General features: G+C 32.5%; 1 protein-coding gene across 1 annotated transcript; it reads left to right on the forward strand.

Moving 5' to 3' along the window:
• Positions 1 to 594: 594 nt before the first annotated feature.
• Positions 595 to 5,558, forward strand: LOC139871997 (serine carboxypeptidase-like 18). Its single transcript, XM_071859768.1, has 14 exons — positions 595 to 858; positions 979 to 1,124; positions 2,497 to 2,573; positions 2,747 to 2,869; positions 3,219 to 3,321; positions 3,417 to 3,454; positions 3,555 to 3,656; positions 3,930 to 4,016; positions 4,139 to 4,288; positions 4,401 to 4,472; positions 4,577 to 4,728; positions 4,827 to 4,940; positions 5,035 to 5,089; positions 5,349 to 5,558. Exons 1-14 carry the CDS (start codon positions 698 to 700, stop codon positions 5,430 to 5,432), a joined length of 1,464 nt encoding a protein of 487 aa, XP_071715869.1. The 5' UTR covers positions 595 to 697; the 3' UTR covers positions 5,433 to 5,558.
• The last annotated feature ends 4,505 nt before the right edge of the window (positions 5,559 to 10,063 follow it).

The raw sequence follows: 10,063 nt of genomic DNA on the forward strand, positions 1-10,063 counted from the left end.
CACCTGAGCTACAACTTACTTTCACCGCGTTTTAGTTTTCAATTTTGCGTTTCGATTTTCAGATTCGCTTTTCGATTTTTCATTTAAAGCTTAAAAATTTATCTAAGAAGGGGACAAGTCATTTTCATTAAATTATCGTCATTGTCCTATGGAGTAGATAATAGCCTTATGATTGTTGCAGCTGTATATAATGTCCGGCTAGACCGAAACCGCAAGTTGTTTAATAATGTCACAAGAAAAGCAGAAGATGAGAAAATGCATAGTGAACAATGTTAAACTCAAGCTAATGTGTTTGGACAGTATAGTGATGTGGCGACATGTGGCTTTGACTTTGTATGGTAGGAGTTGCCGTCAGTTGGCTTTGAGTATTAATAAAATTTAAAGTATTTTGTTAAATAAAAACTTAAACCCATGTCGCGTAAGCTCTAAAGAGTCTAATTTTGTAACATATCTCGAGTGATGGCTAGTGTGGATAATAATAATCTATTGGCATTATTATTATTATAAGATTATAATTAGGTTCCAAAGCTGATGTCTTCAAAGTCTTTGTCGATTCATTCTATAATATTATTAAGTTATTAAGATATGCACATCATGATTTACAGTATAACTTGCAATATTCGAGTGTAACCGAGCCGCCAATAAAGGTGTTTCAGTTTGTTAAAAACTTGAAACACACAAGATTTACCCAACCACAATGAAACTACGGTCACAATCTCATGATCAAGCCAGCAGTTGGATCATGTTATTGGTTCTAATTATTGTTGTTTTTGTTTGGTTCGAGACTATTGAGTCACAGTTCGTGGTTAAATCACTCCCAGGCTTGGTTGGTGATCTTCCTTTTACACTTGAAACAGGGTAACATCATGCTTGCTTGTTTTGAACTAATTAATCAATGATTTATTTATTATGATTAAACTAAATCTATTTTAATTTTAATACAACAAAATGTGGTTTAATTGATTAATTAATTTTTAGATATGTTGGGATAGGAGAAGCTGAAGATATACAGTTATTTTACACCTTCATTGAATCAGAAGGAAACCCAAAAGATGACCCACTTCTAGTTTGGTTCACTGGAGGTCCCGGTTGTTCTTCTATTTTTGGTCTTTTATATGAAGTAGGTTAGTACTACTATTACTAGTTTCCACTATTTACTCTTACCTTAAATTGCTTTTAAATTTGTATGTTCAATTTTTTTAAACAATGATGGCAAATGGAACACATGTGTGGTGTATTTTGTTACAATTTTAGGACCGAAACAATAAAAGGTAGCAGGTTTTCCTGTTTGGGCTATCCGGGAGGTCGAGTAATCCGACCTCATACTCTGATGTACGCAGCCTAGCAGGATTACTCCCTGGCTGTTTCCAACCCATCCCTGGCCACCACAAAATGTTCATCCTAGACAGGATTCGAACATGAGACCTTTTGCAAGGAACTCAGGGCCCCAACCTCTGGACCCAAACAATGATTCCTGAAAATCGTGATCCCACAATTCTCAAACGAAAGAATTATATGAGACAAGTAAATCGACACAAGATATTACGTAGTTATATAGGGTGATTCTTTAATGACAAACTATAAGGCGTTTTCTTTATTATTTTGTGCTTAGGGTATACATATTATAAATGGTACCATGGTTGCAGAACTCGGAATTACTAGGCAAGTACTCGGTCAAACTTGGTCAAATTCAGTCAAAGTCAGTCAAAGTCAGCCAAAACTCAGGAATACATCAGTCAAAACACATCCGAGTATTCCTTAAAAAGCCCCGACCGAGCACTCTTTGAGTAGCGATGTTTGCAACCTTGATGGTTACAATATACAAGCATAAAACAAAATAGTTTCCTAATCGAATACAAATTGGTAAACATGCAAAACCTCGCAATCCAATACGTGTTCACCTGCCACGGATCCCATGGCTTGTGCCAAACCTCGCAATTCGGGAACAAGTCTCTGATCAATTATTTCAATTCCCGCAGATCCCAGGCCTTGTGCCAAACCTCACTAGCAACATCTCTTGGGGTGGCCTACGAAAAGGGTCCATTTTGCTCACAGGATAACCCGGTTACCCGGTTAGATTGCGTACATTATACTTCCCTTCTCCGGGTACCCGGGTTCAAATTGGTCACAGGATAACCCAGTTACTCATTTACCCATTTCATAGTTGTGTAGGGTATCTCAATCTATGTTATTTTAGATAAAAAATATTGAATAAAAGATGAATACGCCTTTTGTACTCATAATTTACAGGCCTCATTACTATGATATACTCATTAGTGTAAGAAGTCGAACTTGATTTCATAATAAGGTCATGAGTTTACACTATGGAGAGTCTTTTGTTTAATAATATTTACATATTTGAAGTTTAGGAGTTAGAAAATAAGAAGAGTACTTATTTACTTATTACATATTACTGATTCTGTTTTCATGTGTTGGGAGTTCATAACAGGTATTTATAATGATAATTATATTTAAAACTTTGGTGATTATGTGCAGGCCCGCTCACTTTTAGTCGTGAGCTCTCCACCAACGAAAACCCAGTACTGGAACTAGTCCCTGAAAGTTTGACTAAGGTAAAAGCTTCATTATACATATGTAATTGTTACCCTGTTTATGTAAAAGCTGCGTTATACATATGTATGATTGGTAACATGTTTTCCAGTTTAAAATCAATTTAACGTCAACAAAAGTATCCTCTATAAGTACAGGTTTATATATGTAATGAAAATTCACCATTACTACTTAGGCGGCCAACGTAATATTTCTTGATCAACCTGCTGGGACTGGATACTCTTATGCCAAAACTCCCGAAGCTTACGTGACAAACGATACATTATCAGCAATTCATGCTAACAAATTTATGAGGAAGGTAAGATCAAATTTCCGACTAAAATAATTACTTTTCTGTTTTTGAACCAATAGATATATGTCATGCCATTTAAGCACCAGGGGAAGAAGATTGTAGTGTATCAGTTTTAGGGGCTGTTTACTTTTTTTCTTCTTCTTAATTTGCCTATGTTTCCATCTGCCTCTTAATGGGAAGGAGTGTCTGATTCTGTGTCTCCTGGAAACAGACCATTTTTATATTAAGTGACAAATTAAGTGGTAAAGAAACATCAACTTTACTTATTGAATGAAGAGCTGTACAGAAACATAGCATTAAGTGGAAAGTAAACAGAGCTAAGATGAATTTTTCGCACGTTATTTTTGTGTTGTAGTGGCTGGTGGATCATCCTAAATTTGCTAAAAATACGGTGTATCTTGGTGGCGATTCTTACATGGGGATAGTGCTTCCAATGATGGTTGAGGAAATGTTTAACGGTAATTGTTATTGTAATTGTAATTAATAGTTAATAAGAACTAATTGTGTGGTGTAGATGGTTAGGTTTGAGCTTAATTGTATCCATTTTTTGTAGGTAATGAAGTTGGACAAACGCCACAGATCAACATCAAAGTATGACTGACTTAAATCATTCAAAAGTTTCATTTTCTTAACTTGCACAAATTGATTAATAGTTTTATACTTAAATTGTTCTTTTTGTTTCCTTATTTAGGGGTATATGCTTGGTAATCCTTTGACAGACAGAAGTGGCGACTTCAATTCAAGAATCCAATATGCTCATAATTTGGCACTCATATCAGATGGAATCTATGAGGTAAATAATTACTTGTATTACTACTAATTTTGTTACTTGGAATTAGTATTTCGATGGGGTTGTTCAACATGACTCAAGGGTATCATTCAATTGGATATGTAGTCGATGTAAAAGAGTTGAGTTAGGTTGGTCTTATTGGATTTAAGACACGTTTTATGCTTGTTTGATTACTATTTTAGTTGGTGTCTATATGTTTCCGGGTTCCACATGGATTGTAAGTTCATTTATTAGTTATATGATTTGTACATTAACTTAAGTTACATTTTTTTGCAGTCAACGAAAAAAAGATGCAATGAAGAGTACTACACCGTAGATCCCAACAATACATTGTGCATACATGATCTTCAAGCTGTAGATAAGGTACATGAGCTAGAATGCAAATTTGTTAATGTCGGCTTGAGTGGCTTCTGCACTAATTTTAATGCTTTCTTTTCTTTTATGTTTTACATTTTTTAATTTTATTTTTATTTGTTAATCTGTAGTGCCTCGACGGTCTTAACACAGCCCAAATTTTAGAAGCCAATTGTCGCGATTCAAATACCTTGAAGTCTGATCTCACCAGGAGAGGCTTACGAGCTTATGACAAGGACTCTTTGAATGTTTTACGTCAAGCTGACTCAGTATTTTGTCGAGTATTACTCTCTCCCTCTCTGTGTATTTCTTTGAAATAAAAATTAAAATAAATAAATCAAGCAAATATTATTTTTAAAATATATATTATATATAATATATAACTTATCACAGGATGACAACTATGTATATTCCTATGATTGGGCTAATAGGAGAGACGTACGAGAGGCTCTTCACGTTAGCGAGGTTTGTTGTGCTGTGTGATATTTTTTTCATCTTCAACTTGATTATGCAGGGATAATAGTAAACTAGTAATAATAATGATATTGTTTGTTAATCATATCGACCAGGAATTAAACGATGTTGAGTGGGTGCAATGCAATGAAACATTGCATTTTAATTTTGATATAGAGAATGACATATCTTATACACACAATGTTGCCAATTCTGTTGAATATCATCGACGCCTTGCTGATAAAGATTGTCGAGCACTTATATATAGGTAATGCCCTTTATTAGATATTCTCGTTAGCCTGAAATAATGTCCCGGAAGCAAAAATATTCACTACTTTTTGTCTGTTTCTTGTCCTTTTTGAACAGTGGAGATCATGACTTAGTTATTCCATACTTGAGTACGTTGAGTTGGATTGAATTACTAAATTTTCCAGTCGTAGATAACTGGAAACCCTGGTTTGTTGATAACCAAGTAGCCGGGTTAGTTTTGTTGTCATTTGAAGCAGCTATGACCCAATAAAACTGCAAAATTTGGGTATGTTTTGACACAATGCTGCTAATTTGTTCCTTGCAGATACAGAGTGAAATACGTTAACAACGAATACAATTTGACATTTGCTACCGTAAAGGTGAGGAATTTATCTTTATACATTTTTTTAGTTGGTGTCACTAACTGATTTTGTAATAACTTTGATTCATCTACTAATAGATTGTTGACCAAAAACCATTTTGTGAACTTATATATAGTATATCAGACTTGTAAACCTTTTTAGGAGGATATATCTTTCAAGAATTATAATATGAAAGAAAACATCTAAAAAATTCTAATCTTCATGATTATGATTATGAGTATGATTATGATGGTTTACATTTTTGTTTATATAAAAGGGTGGAGGTCACACAGCTCCAGAGTACAAACATAAAGAAAGTTTGAGTATGCTTATAAGATGGCTCGCCAACGATACGTTTTAAGAAACAAATATCGAGTTTTGTTGTTGTTGTTGCTGCTGCTGTTGTTGTTGACTTGTTGTATGTACTATGTCTTGTAGATTACAAGACAATTAGATGTTTCAGCTTTTTTTTATACAAAATTTGATTGCTAGCTTATGGAAGTATTTAAACCAAGCCATTTTTCAACAATTAGAATGCAAAAAAATTATGGACTGGAAATTAAGCCACTAGTGGGCTGTACCTAACTAGATGCAGATACATATTGGGCATAAAAAAGCCCTTAAGGATTTTGGGCCGTACACTTCCACTTTGCACAGGTTTAGTTTTCTAAGAATCTATTAAAATACTAAAATGATGATGTCATTATTAAGCTAAATCATTTGTTAAGAAAAATCAAAAATAAAAAGAAAAAAAATCTAGGTCACTTAGATGATGTCATTAATCCTAAATATTTTATAATTAAAAACAAAATTGTATTTATAGTAACTAACTTGATGATGTCAATAAATTAATTAATTATTTTAAATAAAATTATTAACATGTTAATTGTAATTGGAACAAGGGGTGAGAGAATAAATGTAGTTCATTTATACTGACCAAGTTTCTTAGTCGGAATCTATGGTTCCACGGGTTATTAAACTAAATGACTTTAGCATTTACATTCACTTAATACCTAAAACATATCATTAAACTAAAACATATCATTAAACTGTTTCGTTTAAATAAACCCGTGATTTCACGGGTCACTAGTATATCTGTAAATTACTTCAATTAAGATAGGTATGATTAGTGATGAAATTTTCATGTTGATATATAGTGGGACCGATTGATGGAGGAATTGTATTTTGTTTTATTATTTATTAGCAATAGCAATAGCAATTATTAAGGTATGTAATGTTACAAGATTTACCCGTTGCACAATAAAAAAAAAAGGTTAGATGGTTACGATAACACTATGAGTGCTAAGTAAATAAATACGAGTAGTAAAAAACATAAAATTTCAAGCCATACATTCTTTTATATACTTTCTCTGTTCCCAAAAGATATCTACATTACAATTTAGATATGTCCAAAAATAAAATCTCATACTCAAAACAATAGTAAAAAGTCACTATAATTCCAATTCTACTTTTAATTTATAAAACTGATTTCATATTTTCTTACTTTGTTTTAAAACTTAATTAATTAGAATGACTTATAAAATGATGAATAAGTGCATATCTCACTAAGGAGTAAGAACCGAAACTTGGTTTGAGTGGTATGAGAGTGAGATTCAACTTGAGGTACTGACAACCCAGGTTCGATTCTCACTCTGAGGGGTTTTTCCTGACCTTTGATGATAATGCGAAGTGCCAACATTGTCGCGAATTGCGTTTACTCCAACGCGTTTGTGGGTGACAAATGAAAGTATTTGATGTCGATATCGTCGTTAAAAAAATATATCTCACTAAGGCTGTATTCTTGCGTTTTTTCTTAATATCGTAAATAAAAGAGTTTTTGTTTGATAGATATTTAATCCGGGACGGAGGCACTATATAACAAAGTCCATTATTTACATGAGTGTCGTGAGATAATAGATGTCTTTGTTGACTCAACTTGTTACATAGTTGCTTTTGCGTTTCACAACCAAAGATTCTTTGAACTTATTTTATTTTTCAGTCAAAAGTTTTTCACACATAAAAGCTAATAAAAAAAATAATAGTAATTTAAAAGACTAGTAAACATTTCCAACTGAATTGTATAATATTTATATCAAAAAAAAAAAAAAAGGACTTATTTAGTTTGTTTGTTTATTTGTGGCGTTTTGGTTTACGGCTTTGTAGTCTCTTGTTTTTTGGTCGCGGTTGCGTCATGTATCATTTTTTATAATTGGTTCTTGTTATAATTTAGTAGTTTATAACTACCTTTAGTGGCATATGTCCAACTATATAGTACCAATATGAAAGAAGAGAGAATATAGTAAATTCTTAGTGAAGAAAATGGGTGTCAGCATCTTTTCATTTCAATCGGTATTTATAATACAATAATATACCGTACATGTTTGAATTATGAGGGTTAGGTGAAAACAATTGTCATCCGTAATTGACTTCCTCACAACACTCCTCCTTGGATGACAATTTTATTAGTGTGCAACTAGTACTGTCTCGTTAAAAACCTTGCTAAAGAAAAACTCAGTGGGATAAAAACTTTAGTCAATGGAAAAAGAGTGCAGTATAGAGTTGACTCCCCCTCAAGTAAACATCGCTGAGTCGTCACATCTTTTGAACTTGCCTCATGCCAATATTGTGAACGTGTGTTCTGAAAACAGCGGTTGACAGTGCTTTGGTATAAATATCAGCAGAGTTGTTTAATGAACGTATCTCATTTTAATCTGGTTGTCTTTTACGAGATCTTGAGTATATGAGAAGAATCTGAGGTTTTCATCTGAAACTGTATCATCTAAATCTTTTATGTACAAGTTTAGCCCCTGTGATTTGTCTACAGTCTCCTTCATGGTTTGCTCAAACCCTTGTTTCAATTCCTATTCCCTTTTAGTCTTTTCTGAGCCTTACCAACATACCATTCTTTTCCATCAAACTTATGACCGTCAAGACCGTGTATGGCTTTGGCGCCTCGTCAGCATTTATATTTTGTTCTGTCACTTTTGATACTCTTCTTTCATTTGTATTATGCAAACTGCATTATCTTCATATATAGTTGTTGGTGAAGATAGTTGTTGGTCTTTTATAGCGTTCTAGTTCACAAGAATCAATAATGATTTGTGTCATTGATCTCAACCAAACACATTTTCGAGTAGTTTCATATAATGCAATCACTTCGTCATGATTTGATGATGTTGCAACAAGTGTTTGTTTTAAGAACGCCATGATTTTGTGGTGCCTCCATTTAGGAATACATATCGAGTTTGAGATTTATCTTTATGAGGATTTGATGAATGACCTGCATATACATAATCAACCAAATCTTGTTTTGAAGCGTTAGAATAAAATAATTTTAAATCAGCAGTTCCTCAAGGGTATCAAAAATCTGCTTGATCTCATTTCAATGTCCTTTTGTAGGGGTTGAGCTGAACCTTGTTATGACGACCCTCAATTTTTCAGTTCTGTTATAACTGTTCAATTATTAGGATTACTTGTACTCATGAACTTTATTCAACAAAGCTTTGATTAAATAATATATTTGATCGATATTTCCTGTTATATAAAGTTTATGCATTCGTGTTTCATTATTTTTAAAACTATATGTAATATTAAAAAGTGATATTTTATAACCTTTAAAAATTAATACAAACTAATTAGAACTAATAAAAATTAATAAAAGTTAGGGGTAAATAATTAAATAAAATGTACTTAAAATAAATATAACCTTAACATTAATAATAAAAATATATATATATAAATTACATAAAATAAATAAGGAACCGTGTAAAAAATAAATAAATCATAAGTATCACAAGGTATTCGGCTGTAGAGTTTAGGAAGTAAACTTGATGACTAAGTTTGCTTAATCCTAGCTTAATACAAATTGTGTAGGATTAGGAAACCTACAACAACTATAAATACCCTCAAGTAATCTTCAAGAAATCACCACAAAATAACCTGCAAAAGTTGTCGATAGATTTCTGTTTTCTTCCAGCTTTTCTGTCGACAACAACCCTCTCAAAACCCCACCTGCAGTCGACAAGAACAACCCTCCATCACAGCCATCATTCACCATTAAACCTGCTGCATAAACCCTCCATCTGCAGCCTTCAAAAGTCGACAATCACCACCACCATCACAGCCCTTAATCGCCATTAAGACCTGCTACGTTTCTTCTGTTTTCTGCTGCTTCTGTACGTGATCAAGACAGGCTAGGAGTTGTTCTTTGTTGCTGCTAAACCTGTTGTACCTGCATCTATCTCCTGTCGAGTTTATACTGACCCATAACAGTCCTTTTGGGTCGTGGTTGCTACAAGATCTGCTCCTGTTTCTGTTCGTGATTTGCTGCTGTTGGCTTCTGTTTTGATTCGCATAATCATCATCCTAGATCAATCTGTTAAGGTAGTCTAAACCCTAGTGATCTTGTTCTTTATTTAATTACATACAATTATATTAATAAGTATTATGTATTAATGAATAAATATAAGTATTATTGGATATAAAGTATGAACTTGATTAGTTATTAGGATGAATTAAGAGATAAAAGATAATGAAGTGTGTGTTAAAAGAATGATAATGAATACAAATTATGAATAAGTCATGATGTTGGTAATTAAGTTTGATGCTATGATAAAAGTATTATAAGATCATGATTATGATTTTATGTGGAGTAGTAAGGTTAAGTAGGGTTAATAAAAGTTGATTAGTAAAATAATAATGGTTATGATCAAAGTAAAAGTATAATTAGAAGATGATAACGACTATGATTATGATTATTATGATTAGGGTTAATGAATATAACTAGTAATTATGTTGAAAAGATATGGTTTTATGTGTTGAATAGGTTAAGATTATGTTAAAAGTTATGATTTTATGTGAAAAGTTATTAACTAGTTAGTAAAGATAGATAAATATTATAAATTGATTATGGTTAAAAAGATTACTAGTTATTAAGTTAAAAACTTATGATTTTATGTTAAAGCTATTAAGGTTATGATTTCATGTGCATGA

Source organism: Rutidosis leptorrhynchoides, chromosome 10 (genome assembly GCF_046630445.1).
Source record: "Rutidosis leptorrhynchoides isolate AG116_Rl617_1_P2 chromosome 10, CSIRO_AGI_Rlap_v1, whole genome shotgun sequence".
NCBI lineage: Eukaryota > Viridiplantae > Streptophyta > Magnoliopsida > Asterales > Asteraceae > Rutidosis > Rutidosis leptorrhynchoides.

Bases quoted from the DNA above. Each gene is read 5' to 3' on its own strand.
- LOC139871997 (XM_071859768.1), top strand. From the start codon at position 698: ATGAAACTACGGTCACAATCTCATGATCAAGCCAGCAGTTGGATCATG. The intron at 2,870-3,218 runs GTAAGATCAAAT...TTTGTGTTGTAG, and splicing joins CTAACAAATTTATGAGGAAG to TGGCTGGTGGATCATCCTAA. The intron at 4,289-4,400 runs GTATTACTCTCT...AACTTATCACAG, and splicing joins CTGACTCAGTATTTTGTCGA to GATGACAACTATGTATATTC.